The sequence below is a fragment of the Heterocephalus glaber genome, unplaced genomic scaffold (assembly GCF_053883595.1).
Source record: "Heterocephalus glaber isolate CG9 unplaced genomic scaffold, H.glaber_assembly_v1.0 deba00001504, whole genome shotgun sequence".
Taxonomy (NCBI): domain Eukaryota; kingdom Metazoa; phylum Chordata; class Mammalia; order Rodentia; family Bathyergidae; genus Heterocephalus; species Heterocephalus glaber.
This window is the reverse complement of record NW_028258324.1, coordinates 41,898,526-41,918,193: the sequence shown is the minus strand read 5'-3', so window position 1 is coordinate 41,918,193 and position 19,668 is coordinate 41,898,526. Positions and strand designations below refer to the sequence as shown.

At 30.3% G+C, this 19,668-nt stretch overlaps 1 protein-coding gene across 2 annotated transcripts in view; it reads left to right on the top strand.

The window, feature by feature from the left end:
- Si (sucrase-isomaltase) overlaps window positions 1-19,250 on the top strand; it is a 109,799-nt gene extending 90,549 nt beyond the window's left edge. For both annotated transcript variants that reach the window (XM_004834544.3, XM_087186463.1), the window contains 12 exons: window positions 2,368-2,506; window positions 3,917-4,050; window positions 4,984-5,018; window positions 5,109-5,225; window positions 9,312-9,460; window positions 11,240-11,324; window positions 11,403-11,459; window positions 12,052-12,176; window positions 14,270-14,358; window positions 17,363-17,412; window positions 17,657-17,824; window positions 19,040-19,250. In XM_004834544.3, coding sequence (XP_004834601.2) covers window positions 2,368-2,506; window positions 3,917-4,050; window positions 4,984-5,018; window positions 5,109-5,225; window positions 9,312-9,460; window positions 11,240-11,324; window positions 11,403-11,459; window positions 12,052-12,176; window positions 14,270-14,358; window positions 17,363-17,412; window positions 17,657-17,824; window positions 19,040-19,108 — 1,217 coding nt within the window. In that variant the 3' untranslated portion in view covers window positions 19,109-19,250. The remainder of the gene's footprint in view (window positions 1-2,367; window positions 2,507-3,916; window positions 4,051-4,983; window positions 5,019-5,108; window positions 5,226-9,311; window positions 9,461-11,239; window positions 11,325-11,402; window positions 11,460-12,051; window positions 12,177-14,269; window positions 14,359-17,362; window positions 17,413-17,656; window positions 17,825-19,039) is intronic.
- The last annotated feature ends 418 nt before the right edge of the window (window positions 19,251-19,668 follow it).

Genomic DNA, 19,668 nt, shown 5'->3' with positions numbered 1-19,668 from the left:
ATATTCTAGAAAGAGATATTCTACAAAGTGGATTTTAAGCCAAGATTGATCAGAAGACTGATCAGAAGAGACAGCAAAGGGCACTACATACTTGTTAAGGGAACAATCCAAAAGGAAAAGATAACAATCATATATATGTGTTTGTGTGTGTATACATATATGTACATATATATGTTTATACATATACATATATATATACATATATGTGTATATGTATAAAATACCAGTACACCCAACTATATAAAACAAACACTAATTGATATGAAAAATCAGATAAACATTAATATAGTTATCATGGGAGTCCTCAATACCCCACAGTCACAAACAGACAAATCACCTAGACAAGAAATCAACAAAAAATAGCAGAGCTGAACCAAACCTTTGAACAAATGGACTTAGTAGCTATCTACAGAGTGTTCCACTCAACAACAACAGAATACACAGTCTTCTCAGCAGCACATGGGACTTTGTCCAAAATAGACCACATACTAGCTCATAGAATATGCTTAAGTAAATGCAAAGGAATTGAAACTATCCAATTCATTCCAATAATTAGATCATAGTGCAATGAAATTGAAAATCAATCATAAAAGAAACCACAAAAATGCATGAATATATGGAAATTAAATAACATGCTGCTAAACAACCAGTGGGTCACAGATCAAATCAAAGAAAAATAGATAGTTTGTTCAATTGAATTATAATGCCAGTAGAGCATATCAGAATTTATGGGATTCAATGAATGCAATCTTATGAGGGAAACTTATAGTTGTGAATTCTCACATCAGGAAAACAGAGCAAACTCAAATAAATAACCTAATTTTCAGCCTCAATCATCTAGAAAAAGAAGAGCAAGTAAAATCCAAAGTGCATACAAGGAAGGAAATTATAAAGATCAGAGCAGAAATTAATGCAATTGAGTCTGAGAAAACAATACAAAGAGTCAGTGAGTTGAAGAGTTGGTTCTTTGAAAGATTAAATAAAATAGACAAACTCTTAGCCAACCTCATCAAAAAAGGAAATAAAAGAAACAAATTCATGCAATCAGAAAGGAAAAGGGTGAAATCAATGGATCTTGTAGAAATCCAAAAATCATCAATACATATTTTGAGAATCTGTACTTTAAAAAGATGGAAAATTCAGAAATGAATAGATTCCTAGATACATATGAATTACTAAAGCTGAATCAAAAAAATATAAAAATTCTAAATAATCCAATGTTAATAAATAAAATTGAAGAAATAATTTAAAAATTAACAACAAAGTCCAGGCCCTGATGGATTCACTGCTGAATTCTACAAGAACTTTAAAGAACTAATGCCACAACTCCTCAAACTCTAATGAAATTAAAAGGGAAACAATACTCCCAAACTCATTCCTGGAAGTAAGCATTACTCTGATACCAAAACCAGAGGAGTACTCAACCAAAAAGGAGAACTACAGGCAACTCTTAATGAACATAGGCACAAAAATCTTTTGTAAGATACTAGCAAACAGATTGTAGCAAATCATTAAGAAGATTATTTATCATGACCAAGTAGGAGTCATCCCAGTGATGCAAAGATGATTCAACATATGCAAGTCAATAAACATACTACTCCATATTAACAGAGCCAAGAACAAAAAACACATGATTATCTCAATAAATATTTATTTTTAACTAGGGATATGTGGAAGATTTTATCATTTCTTTGCTTATCCATGACCTAGATTAGTAACATAAAAAGTGACAGCAAAGATCTGAAAAAAGCAACTTATATGAAGAAAAAGTAGATCAAAAGATAATGCATTGGCATTTGTGTGGATCTTTATTTCAGAGATTCATGTTATAAAATAGAAATTTTTATAAAAGTCTACATTCAATATTTCCATCTAAATGTGTCAAAAATTTTAGATATTTACTAATTTTTAGGTTTTTCATTCATGCAATACACTTAGACTTGCATATAAGTTTGCTTATTTATAATAAGAGAAAGGGTACAAATGGTTAAAAATTAATAATTATTAAATGTGATTAATTTCTTTGTCAAAAGAATATGTCAGTTGGTACAATGTTCTACTTTGATTGAAACAATAAGTTCTGATACTTTTGCACAATAGAGTGAATATAATCAATGATAATATCTTAAAATACTTAGAAGAAATGGAAAAATCTTAAAATGAAGGATATGCTAATTAACCTGAGTTGATTACTGCTTATTACATATATAAATCAAACAAAGCATCACATTGTACCTTATAAATATGTCTAAATATTGTGTCCATCAAAAAGATGCATTGTCAAAAATTAAAAAGATAGTTATGAGGTACACATTTCAATGCAAGACACTTTATAATATATTATTTCTTCTAAAAAATTTTCTCCAGAACTTACAAAAAGAACTGAAGGATTACATTTCAGAACTATGTGCATGGAAACTGAGCAGATTCTTAGTGATGGATCATCAGTTTTACATTACGATGTTCATAATCTGTATGGATGGTCACAAGCAAAACCTACTTATGAGTAAGTAATGTTTCTAATTATGCTCTCACTTGTTTTTGTCTCTCAGATCTTAACTTTAATCCTACCTATTTAAGTGTCTTTGTAGCCCTTTCTTTCCGAATTGTACTGTATAATTCACCATTCCCTATACTTTCCTTAGACTAAGTGTGTTTCTATGCACCTATCATTTGGGTTGTTATTGTTTTTAATTTTCATCTTATTTCAAAAAGAATTCAAGAACATTTTTACTTTGTTCCCAACATTCCTAGTACAGTACCGAGCAAATGGTAGGTTCTCAAGAAATAAAAGTGAATAAAAGGTATAAATAACATCATTTGATTTCACTGATCAAGATATGAAAGCTTGGCTAAGTCTGTTATTTAAATATATTATTGGAAAACTAGGGTATCTCTGATTGACATTGAACAACTCAAATTTTAAATTCATACTAATCTTCACTTTAAACAGACTCCTTTGCAAGACCAATAGTAATGGAACAAGCTATTCTCTTAAGTGTCAAGTATTTATTAGCTCTATTCAATAAAATGTCCTGTTGTGATACAAACGTTCTATATTCTGCCTATCCAATATGATACCCATGGATCATACATGGCTGTTGAGCAATGTGGCTAGGAATTTTAAAGTTTATTTAATTTTAAATAATAATTGAATATAAAATAAGTGGTTAGTGGTCACTTTATTAGAGTACAGTTCTCTAGATCACTGGGTTTTGAATGTACAAATAAAATTTCTCACTTAATACTATATGCTCACTTTAGTTCTAGCATCTAAATGTTCAACAACAAACAAATGAATTAATTAAAAAATTCTCACTTCACTGATAACCATAGACTTGTTCACCAGACCCCAAAATAGAGACCCTAAATCATTTTAAGAATGAACAATTTGATTTTCAACAGTGCCTTTTTATTTGGACAAACAATAATTTCATTTATTTTTTATTGTTGGCATATATTTGTGACTCATACAAATTTCATTCATCTTGGGATATATATGATATATATGTATATAATACATATATAATCTTAATCATTCTTCTGTGTCCCTGCCCCTCCCCAGAACTCCTTCCTATCCCCCTAAAAATCAATTTTCCTATTTCTTACTATGTCTCTCTCATATAAGAGAAATCATGCAATATTTATTCTTCTATGTCTGATGTATTTCATTTACCATTATGGGCTCAGGATCCCTCAATTTTACTATGAATGATTCAAATGTATCCTTTATTAGCCTTGCTGGAACATAATATTGGGGAACAACTACTCTCAATGAACATCACTTTCCTAAAACAATAGATATTTTAGAAAAACAAAAACATTAATAATTTATTGATTATCCCCTTGGCAAAAATTATGTACTTGAAAAAAATACCTCATGTAAAAATTCAAAATATGACTTCATCTACATTAGTGCAGTACAAAAGACAACTGGCAAAAGAGGAATTGTGATTTCTCGTTCCACATATCCTACTGCTGGACGTTGGTCGGGACACTGGCTTGGAGACAACTATGCAAATTGGGAAAATTTGGACAAATCAATCATTGGTATGTGAGAATAATCATTTGTATTATTTTTGTGTTTTCTGTTAAGCTTTCACATTTTCTGATGCTAATTCATAAACTTTATAAATCCTGTGAATCTTACTTTTGACATAATATTTTATAACAGAGCATCATGAAAAGTAACTAACATAGGAAGCAGGATCAGAAATAGTGTGTAGAATCTAATAACTGATTATTTTAAGAAAACAATTTAATCTTCTTTGGCCTAAGTTTCCTAATTGAAAAAGACAGGAGATGGGAAAGATAATCACTAAAGTGAATAAAGAAGTAGGTAGAAATGCTAGATTGTAGGGAAAAAGAATCACTGATTAGAAGCTAAAGAATGAAACATTTCCAAATAAATTTCAATTTACTAATAATATAAATGGTAAACAAGATATAATTTTAAAGTGGAAAAAGATAATTTTCCATTTGGTGTCTATTCTTAAAAATTCTTCATGAATGATTGAATCAAAGAAACCAATATTTAGAAATATTCTTTTTAAAAAAGAGCTGGGCAATTTCATGCATTCTATTTTATTGAACTGATTATTTCCTAGAGGATTTATTTAAGAACTATAATTCAATTCATTTAAATATTAATAGCTATGGTTAAATAATTACAGAAATGGCCTCTTTAAAAAATGAAACTAGTATAACTGCTATCATTTCATTCTACTATAATGTGTTCAAAATAGGTGTGTGCTCTAAATATGTGATATTTTGAATATCATAGAATCTCTTGGCTTATTTTTTATAAACAGCATATATACTATGAAGTGAAATGTATAAGAAGTGATACCTCGATATATATTAATGATCTGAAAGCTGTTTTATTGAACTATAGTTTATATTAGCAAATTTTCACTAATAGAAGTAAAAAAATGAAAATTTATGAAAAAATAGTTTTGTAATACCTTTCCCCAATTGTTTTAGGTATGATGGAATTTAGTCTCTTTGGAATATCATATGTAAGTAGATCTATTTCTTTTCTCTTATAAGTTACAAATATTAAGAAACACACTATGAAAACTTAATTGAATATAATAATAATCTTTTAGACTGGAGCAGACATCTGTGGTTTCTTCAACAATTCGGAGTATCATCTCTGTGCCCGCTGGACACAACTTGGTGCATTTTATCCATTTGCAAGAAATCACAACATTGCCTTCACTCGAGTATGTAATAACCGAATTCACTTCTGATGCTTCCCCCTAAATAATCTTAGAAGTTTTTTAATATAATGTACCCTCCCTACCTGATTTCCAGATGAATGTTTTAAATCACTTCATATTTATGAAGGATATCTTAGTCATCATTTTGAGAATCTTCTAACTTAAAAAATGTTACATTGTATTTTGATTCACATGGCTTGGTTAGCTGGCATACTTTAATATAGTAGTTTTATATAGTATTGGGGCAGTCAGGAAAGAAATTATCTGCCTTTGAAACTTCTTTCAAACTGGAACAGAATAATAAAGAAATTAGTTTCAAGCTAAATAATTGGAAGCAATGGTCATTTACAATGAATAAAATTGGTAGAGTTTTCAAGCAAATATACAAACCATGACTTGAGAAATTGAGAAACAATAAAAGAAAAAAAGAATTTAAGAGAACTAGTTTCTCTGTGTCACAAAGCATTTGGCAGACACTTTTGAATGATATGGAAAATTTTACTAAAATTTGTGGAAACTTATGGACAGTTAGAAGAATTATATTACTAAGTGCTAAATTTTTGACGCTGGCCTTGAGTGAAAGAATGCAGAATAAAGATACATTAAAAAAATACATGTGATGAGAGGGTTAAAGACAGCAAATATTTGAAGGCCAGAATCTAGCCATAGTTTCTAAAAGATAGACTCACAAAGTACTTTCAAAACTTTGCACCACCCATGGCAAAATTTAGTTAGAATAAAACAAAGGATTTATTTTGGAAAGCACCAAAGTATAAGGACACATACAAGAAGAACTTGAAACTTAGGCAATAAAGACATAAGTTGGTGAAACAGGAATATTTTAATAGAAAATTAGTGTCAATACAATTTTTAAAACTATAATATCAAGAGAGTAAGAAATGAATCAATGCAAACCTGAAGAAATTAATTCATTTTACTTGAAAGTCTATTATCAAATATTTATGAAGTCTTTGTGATAATGATTCATGTATTGTATGGAAACTTAGAGTGAAAGAATTATATATACTACACACGCACACATATGTATGATGCTATTAAATGTGTTTGAGAGGAAATAGAGTAGTAGATAGAGAATCTTATGGAGGGTCAGTTTTTCAAAAGGTGCTCAAGGAGATCTTGGTTGAGAGACATTTAAGGAGAGATTTGAGTGCAAGGGAATACAAATATATACAAACTATCAAAATAAATATACAGAGGAGGAGATTTTCAGATTGCAGAAATATTTGAAATTCCTTGAAATGATTATGTCCTTGGAGCTTTTAAAGATAGACAAAATGAAGAAGGAAAGACTGAGAAGTTTTGCAGATAAAATTATACACAAGAGAAAGCTCAATTTGTTTAAATATGAGTTATATAATTAAATTTAGGAATTTATTTTTCAGAATTAAATGCTTTTATATTAACATAACAAAACCTGAAATAATTTTAATGATGTTGATAAATAGCAAATGTGATATTTGCTTCTTTTTTTTACTTGACTTTGAAAGTAATAGCAATAGAATTATACATAGCTTGACAGTTGGACTATTTCTTCAAGATTTTTAAAAAAGCTTTCTGTATTCTACCACTACATATACCAGTGATGATACTCGACCATCATTCAAACTTTCTTATTCACCAAATCTAGAATAGTTGTGATCTTCATAAATATGATACAACTCTTAAATGTTCTCTTAGTATAAATAAAATATATTGAAAACATTTTCCCTTGGAGTTACGTGGTAGCCTTATGTCCATAGTATAAATTAAAATATAAAATATTACTCACTTTCCCAACTATAATTGACTAACATAGTCACTATCATTTTTGTAGGGTTTTAATCTTCTAATATCAATTATAATCTTTGGACTGGAGTGTGTATTCCAGAGCAAACCACAACTTTTTTTTTTTGTATTAAATTCTTTTATTGGTACATTGTAGGTATACAACACAATTACATTTCTCATTGGGAATTGTACCTTTATATAATGCATCTTGGTTCTTATTTTTTCCCTATTCCTAGCCCTCCCTTCACGCCCTCCACCCTTCCCTATTTACAAAGACTTTATTTCCATTTTTTCCATTTCTCAGCATTTTTTCCTTTCCCTTCTTTCCTTTCCCCTGTCCCTCCCACTACTTCTACCCCTTTGGACCTTTTCTTCCTATTTAACATTATTGATTATTCATTCTAATAATTGGTACATTTTAGGTATACAATATAATGAGATTCATCATTGGAAATTTGCACCTTTACATAGTCTCTCTGGGTTCTTATTTTTCACCCTTGCCTAGCCCTCCTTTCAACCCCTCCATTCCTCCCTATTTACAAAGATTTTGTTCCTATGTTTCCATTTTCTCATATTAATCCCATTCCCTTCTATCCTTTCCCCTAGCCCTCCCACTTCCTTGCCCTTTGCCCCTTTTCTTGAGGACCAGTGGAACAGATTAGAAGATGCAGAAACAATGCCAGACACACTCAGCCATCTCATCTTCTACAAAGGAGCCAAACACCCTCACTGAAGGAAAGATAGCCTCTTTAATAAATGGTGCTGGAAAAACGGGGCTTCAACTTGCCAAAGATTAAAACTAGACCTATATCTCTCCCCATGCACTAAACTAAAATCAAAATGGATTAAAGATCTAAATATTAAAATAGAAACTCTGAACCAGTTGGAACAGAGGTTAGGTAGAACCCTTGAAGACATTGGTGTAGGAAAAGATTTTATGAACAAAACCTCATTTTCCCGTGAACTAACACAAACAATCAACAAATGGGATCTCTTCTTATTAAAAAGCTTCTGCACAGCAAGAGAAACCACCAGCAGTGTGAAGAGACAACCCACAATGTGGGAAAAAATCTTCACCTGCTCTTCCTCAGACAAAGGTCTACTCTCTTGAATCTGTAAAGAACTTAAAAAGATCAGACCTCCCAAATCTAAAGACCCAATCCGAAAATGGGCACCTGAAATGAACAGACATTTCTCAGACAAAGAAGTAGAAATAGCAAAGAAATACATGAAAAAATGTTCAACATCACTAGTCATTTGAGAGATGCAAATGAAAACAATGTTGAGATTCCACTTCACTTCAGAAAGAATGGCTGCTATCATGAAATCAACCAATAACAAATGCTGGAGGGGGCTGTGGGGAAAGAGGAACCCTTCTCCACTGCTGGTGGGAGTGTAGACTGGTGCAACCACTGTGGAAATCAGTATGGAGATACCTCAAAGAACTAGGACTGGAAGTCTCATTTGACCCAGCTATTCCCCTGCTGGGTATCTTCCCCAAAGAATTAAAAGAATCATACCATAGTGATATATGTGCACCCATGTTCATAGCGGCACAGTTTGTGATAGCTAAAACTTGGAAACAGCCCAAATGCCCATCAACTGGAGACTGGATAAAAAAATGTGTTTTTTTAATAAAATGAAGTACTACTCAGCCATAAAAAATGAGAAGTTAGAGAAATTTATAGCTAAGTGGATGCACATTGAGGCAATACTCTTAAGTGAAATAAACAGGACACACATGTGTAAATACCGAATAGTTTCTCTGGTGTGAGAAACTGAAAGTGTAAATAGGAACAACTTATTTTTTTTTCATTTAACATTGTGCACTATCATGTCACCCTGTTTACTATTGACCTTTTAGTACTAAAATCTCCACTTCTCAAGAGGACACAAAACCTGTAGGATTAACGTGATGAGGTCTTTATGTGTCTCATTAGTTTAACCTGTTTTTATGTAGCATATCTTATCGTATCTCCCATAAACTTCTTAACTCAACACTGACCATCACCTTAGTTTACAATGGATTTTGTTATATATTGAAATATGGAGCACTCTTTGTATATGTTCACCTAAGCTAAATCAAGCCATATGCATCATTTGTAGATTTTTAATTAAAATATTAATACATTTTTGTGCCTTCTGACTTCATCATATATGATAGAAACATAAGATTTTTTGTGAAGAAAAACATAATACAGGACAGTGGATTAATATTATTTTCTACTTTTTATTCTCTGGATAAATATTTGCATATTATGATTTAAAAAGAGACAATTTATTTCATTTTGCTTTGTTTAGAGACAAGATCCTGCTTCCTGGAATCAAACTTTTGCTGAAATGACAAAGAAAATTATGGAGATTAGATACACTTTATTACCCTATTTCTATACACAAATGCATGAAATTCATGCTCATGGTGGTACTGTTATCCGACCTCTTTTGCATGAGTAAGTTGCAGTATGTTTTTTCTTACTACAAATAAATAATTTTCATTTAATTTAATCAATAACTTCTTATATTGCGATATGTTCATTGGTATTTTAATATGCACTTTGGGTGAAAAAAGTGCTTACATAAATGTTACTACTAATAGATAAACTGATATAAATGTTAACAAATAAAATCCATTTTTTACTTACTTGAAAGTAAAAACTTTTAAAGATAACTATTATATATCAGGTATTATTCTAAACACTTTATATACATAGTTATGTTGAAAGTTTAACAAATTTCTTGAGAAAATTAATATTCTATTTTGCAATTTAATTGATATTTTAATGCCTTTAAATAAATCCAGCAAATACAGATGCCTCACTGAAGGAGACGAGCTGACCTTTCCTGGAGATATGCTTACTAGGACAAGCTGAACAGTTTAAACTTTCTCTTTAGAAATTTCTTCTGCAAAAAACTTCTTAAATCTCAAAGTGATATGAAAAAATCTTGAAAATTCTATTCCATAGAGCATTATTGCAAATATATTTTGCTTTTTCTATTTTTAAGGCTAATGTAGATTCTCGGTTGAATTTAGTTGAATACAACAATGAAACTTACAATGACGACAACAATAAAAATCATTTAAATAATCAAAAACACTTTCCTTCTTACATAACCTGTATACAAGAATAATTAAATGAAGTGATTTCTCAGATTTCATTATTGATAAGCCAATAAAATAAGCAACTGTTTACTCAAATTGAAGCAATGGTACCCAAATAAAATTACCAAAATATTAGACTGATCAATATCTTCTATTTTAATAATGTAATAAAATATCTAGTTTAAAAAACTCTTCTTTGATTCAAAACATATTCCAGTTGCCGTATCCATTTATCTACTATAATCCAGTCTGTATTTCTGATAACATTTTGCTGATTTCCTTACTCTTTCATGTACGGATTAATCTCCATTTTTCTTATCCTTATTAACTTTCCAGAATTATTGAACTGTCACTTTGGACCAAGTCACCAAGGAGAAACATTATTAATAACTACACAGATTCTTGTCCTATAGAATTCCTGTGCCTTTACATTCATGAGAAATTCATGGAGGAGTAATGCTAGCAGTCCAATTTAGCACTGACTGATCGCAGATTTACATAAAATAAAACTGAAATCATACAGTAAACAATTTTTTTAATTCATTCATTTTAATGGAAAAGAAATATAAGCATTTAATACTGGTTATTCTCAAACTATGTAGAGATTTTGCTTTTTACGGCCATTTGTCTCAAATTCAGAAATTGCTCAGTATATGTGAGAACATTTAACTGTGGACTTATACACCAGTACCAAAGAGCTCTAATTTAACTAGGATGAGTGATTCTTTTTAAAGTTTCCAATGCAACATCTTTATAGCTCAAATTCTACACTTCTCTTCCATGAGATTTACCAATTTTGCTTCTTAGTAGTTGTTTTTTTTAAATCACATTCTAGGCAAAGTTCACATATGTATCTACCTCTGTGAATGCATTTTTGAGGTGATTCAGTTGGTGTTATATCCTACTACCCTCTTCAACATTGTGTCAGTCTTAGCTTAGATTTACTCATATTATATTGCTCCACATTGAATTCTAGGTATTAAAATTTTATTAACATTTTTCGTATTTGGTTGTTATTTGAATCCAGAAAAGTCCATACCTTAAAATGTTATTTGAATAAACATTTTTTAGTGCTGAGGAGGGAAAAAGTTCTTTGATTTAATTTATTATTTGTATTTATTTTGTCCAGGTTTTTTAATGATAAGACAACCTGGGATATATTCAAGCAATTCTTGTGGGGTCCAGCCTTTATGGTTACTCCTGTATTAGAACCTGTAAGTCTTGCAACTTATTTTGTTCTAAAATAACATGTGAGTTTATATGTTTTTAATGATTATATCTTTAAATTCCAGTATGTGGAAACTGTCCGTGGCTACGTCCCTAACGCTCGGTGGTTTGACTATCATACAGTAAGTACTTAAAGAATTTTGGGAAATTGGCTCAAGAGAAATAGGTAAGAGTTGGGTTGGCCATTGCTGTGATCAATGATGTATATTTATTTCCCATTTAAAAATAGTAAAATATTTCTTTCTAGTTATAGCTAAATCAAATGAACAAAAAGTTAATTCATTTTCCTATAGTTTATTTGTCATCACTGATTTATTTTAGTAAATAAACAAGGAAAGTGTACATTATATTCAAAAAAGTTACTGCCCTTTATTGGCTTAGAAAAATGATTGCTAAAAGTAATTCAGTCCTTCCAAGAATAATGCACAAGAACAGCTTTTGTGACCTTTCAGAATCCACACAACTTCTGCATACGAGCTCCACAAAAACAAATAGCTGTAAATTACTTTGCAGAACTATTATAAGGACTTTTATTTCACTAGAATTTAAAGGTATGTTTTGGGCAACATGAATTCTTCAATAAATATTTGTGTTTATGTTGTCTCAAGTTGACAAATGTAGTGTCTGATCTAAAAATGTGTCCCTTCAAGTGTTTATGTTGCCATGGATCCCATCTCTTGCTCTTCTTGTTCTTTCCATCCTTCTCCCTTCTAGCACCAAGATATAGGTGTCAGGGAACAATTTCATGATTTTCATGCTCCATATGATACAATAAACCTGCATATCCGTGGGGGTTATATCCTACCATGTCAAGAGCCTAATCGAACCACATTTTACAGGTAAGTTAATTGTTTTCAGGACTCTGATTAAATTTGGCTATAAATTCTACTAGAAATGTCAGTAATTACACAGGACCTGAAATTCTTACCTGACTCCTAAGCTAGCCTGTCACAGTGTCATGGATGCTGACTGAGTCAGAGATGAAGAACTCTGTTATTAATTCTTTAGCCTAAGAAGAAATAGAAACTTACATTAACTTCAGTTTTCCTTGTTTCTCACATTCCAGTGGGGTGATGGCAAGTGGCCCACACAAATGCTGCCCATGTAGCTGGCTTATGTCTCAGCTGAGCAACCCTTAGTTTAAAGGAATTGGATATTTTATAATGGGCTATAAGCAAGCCTATCTATCATTTGCTTGGAAGAGAGACACTGTCTCTGTTTTGGTGGACGATAAATAATACAGTTGAAAAAATCTTACCCTTTCTAATGCTCCTTACTTTTCTAAAACCTTAAAAAGATAATTCAGGGCCAGGGATTTAGCTCAGTGATTCCGCTGCCTGCCTTGCAAGCACAAGGACCTGAGTTCGATCCCCAATACCAAAAAAAAAAAAAAGGTAATTCAGATGAAGAGCCATCAGTAACTCTTTATGTACTTGGAATACACACAGATGCAAAAGGCACGTGAAAAATTGTCCCTCAGTGAGAATTCTTCTTTTAACATAAGAAGGCTTCTCAGTCCAAAATAAAAGTTAAAACTTAATATCATTTGTATATAATATGCCGAAGTATTTGCAAAGGTTTTTGAATGGATGCTCTGTCTAGGTCATTTTTTTTTTTTAACTTTAACATGTGGAATATGGGGTTTAATGATCACATTCTAGAAGATTCAGTCCATTTCTCTTCTTTTTATGCTTAACTATTTTCTTGGTTGCCAACATCTGGCAGCCTGTTTGGCATGGATAGAGTCTTCTCATCTACTGTAATTTCCAGTTTTATTTTTATGCTGACATCAATTAAAAAGGAGAAAAATAATTGCACCTAATAAGTGACAGCCCCCAAACCCCAAAATTTGTGCCTTAAAGAATCCTTACTTTTGTTATAAAAGAGATCTTTCTGAATTCCTCTCTTTTTTCCTATGCATGCGAGTGGGGTGCAGCAGATGGGGCATAAAATGCAGGTGTACACACAGGGTAGAATGCAGGTCAGGAGAATCTTCTTAATCTCTTATTTTAATACATGATGGGAAATTGTAGACAAATCAAATTTTTTATATTTCTAAGTTGTTATTGTTTTTTACCCTGTGACTATTAACTGATAAATATTGGATTAACTCATATATAATATATACTGATGTATGAAATGATACTGATATGTATAGCATATACTGATATATATACACTGATATATATATATATTATATATATTACAGAGAAGATAAGAACTTTAAAATTCTGGATATCTAGAAATTTTCTTGGTAGTACATCCATCAATATTTAAGACTGGAAAAGGTAGAATTCTAGCTAAAAATAATTTGAGAAACCTTTCCTTACCACAACGAAGTTGTCAAACCAAGTTGCTTCCTACAAGTTACTATAGAATGAATATGGGGGGAGTATTTGTTTCACAAAAAGGACTACACAGGCATCAGCTTGGAAATATTGTTTGTTATGTAAATAGGAGTTAAAATTTGCTGGCAAGACATCCTTTTTTAGTAATTTCCAATGATAATTTAGTGGTTTGTATGTGGAAATATGAGGAAGAGTTGAGTCATAAATGATTAAAATGTTATTAAAGTTGTAATGCTTAATAGTCAAGGACTGGCTTCCCAGGGAGAATAATATCAATTAAATTAATATGGTTTTAATTACCATAAGGCCACTTTTGTTAGTTACACTAGGTAAACTCATAAAATTAAAAGAAATGAATGACAGCTTCCACTAAATATGATGGATTTCATGATATGAATTGTATAATTAATAACATCATTCCTTATTTTACAAAAGAAAGAATTCTTAATTTTCATTGTCCAAATTAATTTACATTCTACTTAAATGCTATTCTTATTTGTGTTCATTTGGATACTAATATAAATCTCATAGCACTTAAAATGTGATATTCTACAAAGATACATAAAAATTTGTATTTGTTATAGTCGAACAAATTTTATGAAGCTCATTGTTGCTGCAGATGATAATGAGATGGCGCAAGGATCTCTGTTTTGGGATGATGGAGACACTATAAGTAAGTGTTTTCTTTAGAAGATAAAGATAATTGATGACACACATATTCTTACACATTACTTTTATATTAATATTTTACATATTATTGTATTTAAGAAGTTGAGTGCAAAGCTATTTAAAGCTTATTATAGAATTAATGTTGAATTGAACCAACTTAGACAATGTCCCAAATATTTAAAGTATACCCTCATATCTTACTTATATTTAGTCCCTGAGTTAAAAATGTCTGAAGAGCTAAGACATTTGCTGAACACGGATTGCCTATTGTAGAAGCTAACACTGCTATTCACATAACAGACCCTTGGTTCCTAATAGGTCAACTGCATTCCTTGTTCCCAAACAGATGCACAAGCTTCCTAAGGAGACAGGCCACAAAACAAACCAGTTTGTTTAGCTCTGCAATTTGTGATTATTGTTCTTGTTTGCTTGTATGTTTGCTTATGTTTTTAATAATCAGTATTTTTTTAAAATGTGAAGGCATCTTTAAATTTAGATCTACATCCATAACTGTTCCGTAAGACCAGATGGAACAGCTAACCTTCTAGTCTAAGTGTTCTGCTCTCTTTTGGCACCAGAAACACCATGGGGCCCATCTGAATTCTACTGGTTTCAGAAGAAAACCAAAATTCTGCCTTTGAGCAAAGTGTCATTAGGAGTATAAAAAAGAAAAAATGAGAGACTTCTATTAATAGTGCCAATTGTACCACATGGGAAAATCTAAAGATTTTCTCGAGACAAACCATAGTCACAAGAATTAATTGAACTTCTCATGTGGTAGTTTTCTGCAATGTAAATAAACTATTCACAGATGATGAATTTTCACTAATAGCAAATACTTGCATGTATCTTCATTGGAGTTAATAATCTGCAACCATGAGAAGTAAGACAAATCAACAAATATATTAGAAAGTTGATATAAGTTAGAATATGTACTATTGTGCAAGCATAAGATTAGGTGGGAAACTTTTTTCCTAACACTTTCTGATTTCAAAGGTGAAGGACTCACTACTGTTAAAATCATCTGTCTTTAGAAATCTGACCTTTGTTAACATATTAAATGAAGTTCTACAAAGTTTGCATCGTTTCTTTTATATCGTATCCTGTAGTACTATGTGTACTTTTAATTTGACCACAATTTCTCTATAAAGCTGTGTTATGCATAATATGCATCCTTGTTTGGATTATTTAAATCTCCTTAATTAACATATTGAGTTTATTCAAACAGCAAGAGAGATAATGCTTCTCTTAAAATTATTTCTCCAGTGTCTCCTATAAAAATATGTGATGAAATAACTTGGTATGGCCTTCACCTTATTCAAGTTTCATGACTGACTTTTCTTATCACTGGAAATTAATAATATAATTCAGATATTGATCCCATCATACAAGTACAAAATCTTTCCTAAACAATTATACCTGCTTGTTTTGTTATCATAACAATCTCAGTATATTTAATATAGTTGGGTATAAAGATTTCACATAAATCCCTAAAATTTCTTGACTAAATGCCAGCACTATTATAGAAGAAATACTTAGGCTCTGATTTAGTAGATGAGAATTTCCAAAGTTTTCACTCACAGAAAACACATCAATCTAGTTGATCCATGCCCCGTATATGTTCCCTCCCTCCCTGCCTCCTTCCCTCCCTCCCTCCCTTCTTTCTTTCTTGGTACTGGGAATTGAACTCAGAGCCTTCATTCTCAGCTGTATATCCAGCCATTATCTTTTTACTGGGGGGGGGTGGATATTGCTAAGTCACTAAATTGTTTAGTTTGGGCTCAGGACTTGAAATTCTCCTGACTCAACCTCTCAAAGTTTTGGAATTTGAGTTGTGCATCACCAGACCTGGATAGTGTTATTTCTTTTAAACAAAGATATCAAATTTTGTGATACATCATAATTTTGCAGATATATTCTTCTTCACAAAGAAAATCAATGGCAGATAGATTAAAAATTAAACTTATTATAAAATCTGTATACATTAAACAACTTTTGGCATTTCTAGCTACATAAAGTTATAGCTTAGTAACATGTTAATTCTCCTACTTATCCCAGTGAAACAGACACATATGTGCACTTGACTAATATGAGATTATTACCTTCCTCTCACTCAACTAAACTGGTCATACTGTCCTGGTACCTGTTATCATTATTATTATTATTATTATTTTTTTTTTTTTTTGGTATGGGGATCAAACTCGGGACCTTGTGCTTGTGAGGCAGGCACTGGAACCACTGAGCTAAATCCCCAGCCCTCGTTATCATTATTTTTTACATCTAATTCTATGCTTAAAAATTATTAAAAACTTATGCTAAAGTTGTTTGTTTAAATGTTAAAATTTAAATACTTAAGGTATATTAATTGTACCTTATAGTACATATTAAATTAACCATGCATATATTAGCATATACAGAGAAGAGTATGGAAGAATAGCATACGAAAACATAAACTGCAAATTATTTTTAGTGAATTAAAAATACAGTGTTACCATGTGTAAGTGACAGGGGCATTAAAACACATCACTTTTTTCATGTTATTCCATTATTCACGTCATTCATGTATTTGACTGTACTTTTATTTTTCTATCTTCTCAGTGGTTGTTTTTTTACATAAGTACAGTCTTAGAACCCAAGAAAAATTGGACTTGATTCTAGACCTTCAGAATGATTAGTTGCTTCACTTTTGAAAATTTGCTGAACTGTTTTGGGATTGACTTAATTCTTCTGGACAACAGGAATAGTAGCAAAATATCCTAGAATAGTTGTTGTCAAATACTTAGAATTTGACAAATAAGAAGTATTTAATAAGTATTAGGAGTAAGATTTGTGTGTCAATAATAGCCTTTAGATAAAGACATAGATATAAGCTATATTTTGTCAATTAGATTTTAATTAGAAATGCATGAATAGAATTTGGTAACTTTTTTTAACTAGAAAGAAAGTTAAATATATTAATATTTATTATTCTTTAAAAATAAAAATATATCTTTTTTTTTTGTCTACAGATACCTATGAAAGAGACATATATTTGTTGGTACAATTTAATTTAAACAAGGTATTTAAGATCATTTATATGCCATTCTGTTAAAAATCTGTAACTGTATTACATGTTTACTATATGAAATACTTCATTAAAATATATAAATACATTATTTACTATACTATGAAATACATTTTGTTTAATGGAGATATTTATATATACCTTTATTATATATGTATATAAAACCATAGATATATGGTTTCAATCAATTAGCTGTTTTGTTGATGAAGGAGTTATTTCTTTTCATTTACCTTTGTAGACAACTCTGAGAAGCACTGTATTGAAAAGTGGCTACAAAAATAAAACAGAAACGAGGCTTGGATATGTTGATGTGTGGGGGATAGGTGCAACTAATATCAAGGTGGTTAATTTAATATATAATGAAAATAAAGTGACAACAAATTTCATCCATATTGCAGCTCAGAAAGTAAGTGAAATAAATAAATTATTTTAAACATGTAGCTATTTAAAATGTCTGTGTGAACTTTTTATACTTCTCAGGTCTAAATAAACTTAATTATGAGTCAACTATAATTTTATCTCATACTGTATATGGGAAATAATTGTCATTAAATGACCATGGTTATTTCCATATTGTTTTCATCAGTAATTTGTAAATCAATCTTTTTTGATTGTCTCAAAATAAGAAAAGCAACATTAAATTGCATTAAACTTCTGAAGCACTATTATGATAAAGTGCCTCAAATGTTTTTTTTTCAAAAAAATGTATATTTGAACATTGCTTATGTCTTAGTTACAATATATTTGAGCATTTTTTCAAAATTAATACAACTATAAGTACTAATGAATGCAAATGTATTTGAGAAATGATACACTAAAGAGTTATAACTCTTGTATTAGAGTTATCCTGTTCCCAGTAATTAGCTTTTTATTAGGACAAGTAATTTTAAGATGGATTTTTTAGTTTTCCAAGATTATTAGTCACTTTCAAAGTGAATTTTGTTGGCTACCCATTTTCCAATCAGATAAAAAAAGATTGGCTTGCTTTATGTATTTTCCTGATTTCTATTACTATAATGGTAAAGCTCATTACTTTTACCATAAAATTAAGTGATTAATATAAACTGAATAATGTCATACATGATATTTTAATACATCAGTGTTATTTTTAGGCTCATTTTAACAAATAAGTGGCAAAAAACAGACTATGGCAAAATTTATTCCACTGCTTCTACACATATCCACACAAAGATTTAAGTATTAAGAAGAAATTATTGAAACTGTGTCATTATCCTAATGGTTTAAAAAAGTATTCATTTTCTGGTAGTGAAGTTATAAATAGCTCCAAGTTTAGAAGTACTGGAAAGCCTAATATAATAGATACTAAGATACATAATTGGTTAATAGTCTTGGATTTTCATGTCATTTGACAACTATTTTATCTTTCTATAATTCATTTTCCTCATCAGTAAAATAATAGGTTGGGTGGAATGATTTTTAAAAGCGTAACCTGCTCTGGAATTAAATAATAATACATAATAAAAATTTATCAAAATTAAAAAAGAGATATGAGGTATATCCTGTATATTTAGAGAAAAAGTTAAATGGAAATCATCTTTATTAAAACAACAAAATGTGGTTATTATTAAAAAATTTATTATAAATTTTACTTTCTTTTTAGATATTAGAAATCGATCTGAGAGATAATGATGTGACTCTAGATGAACCAATAGAAATAAGCTGGTCTTGAAGAGAACCCTCAGTTCGAGTTCTCAAGGGGAAATTAATACTGCATTTAAGTTTCTCAGCACTTATTGTTTTCCCTCTTCACTGCTTTCCTATATTCTATAAAATATAATTTTCACAATACTTGTCTACAGATTATAGCACAATGTATATCAATAATACCAAATTTATTAATGTAAGCCAGATTCAGTATTTCTAAACATATATAATGATATTTGAATAGTTGTACTTACTGTAGTTTTAAAAAGCAGCTAAACCTGCAAACTTGGTACTAAATATTTATATGTATCACTACGATATAAATAAAATAGGTGATTTTTAAATTAAATGAAATGTGTAATTATAAATTGTTTGCAATATGTTATAGATTTAATTTTTGTAACAGCTCACAAGGTTTAATTATTTTTTATTATGTATATTTAATTTGAAAACAGAAAATAAAATGTAAAATTGTTTATATTTAAATGTTCATTTTGTCATCATTTTCCTAAAAGAAATCTTAGTTTGGGTTCCTAAAACAAATTACCATAACCTGGTGACTTAATTTATTTTTCACATTCTTTT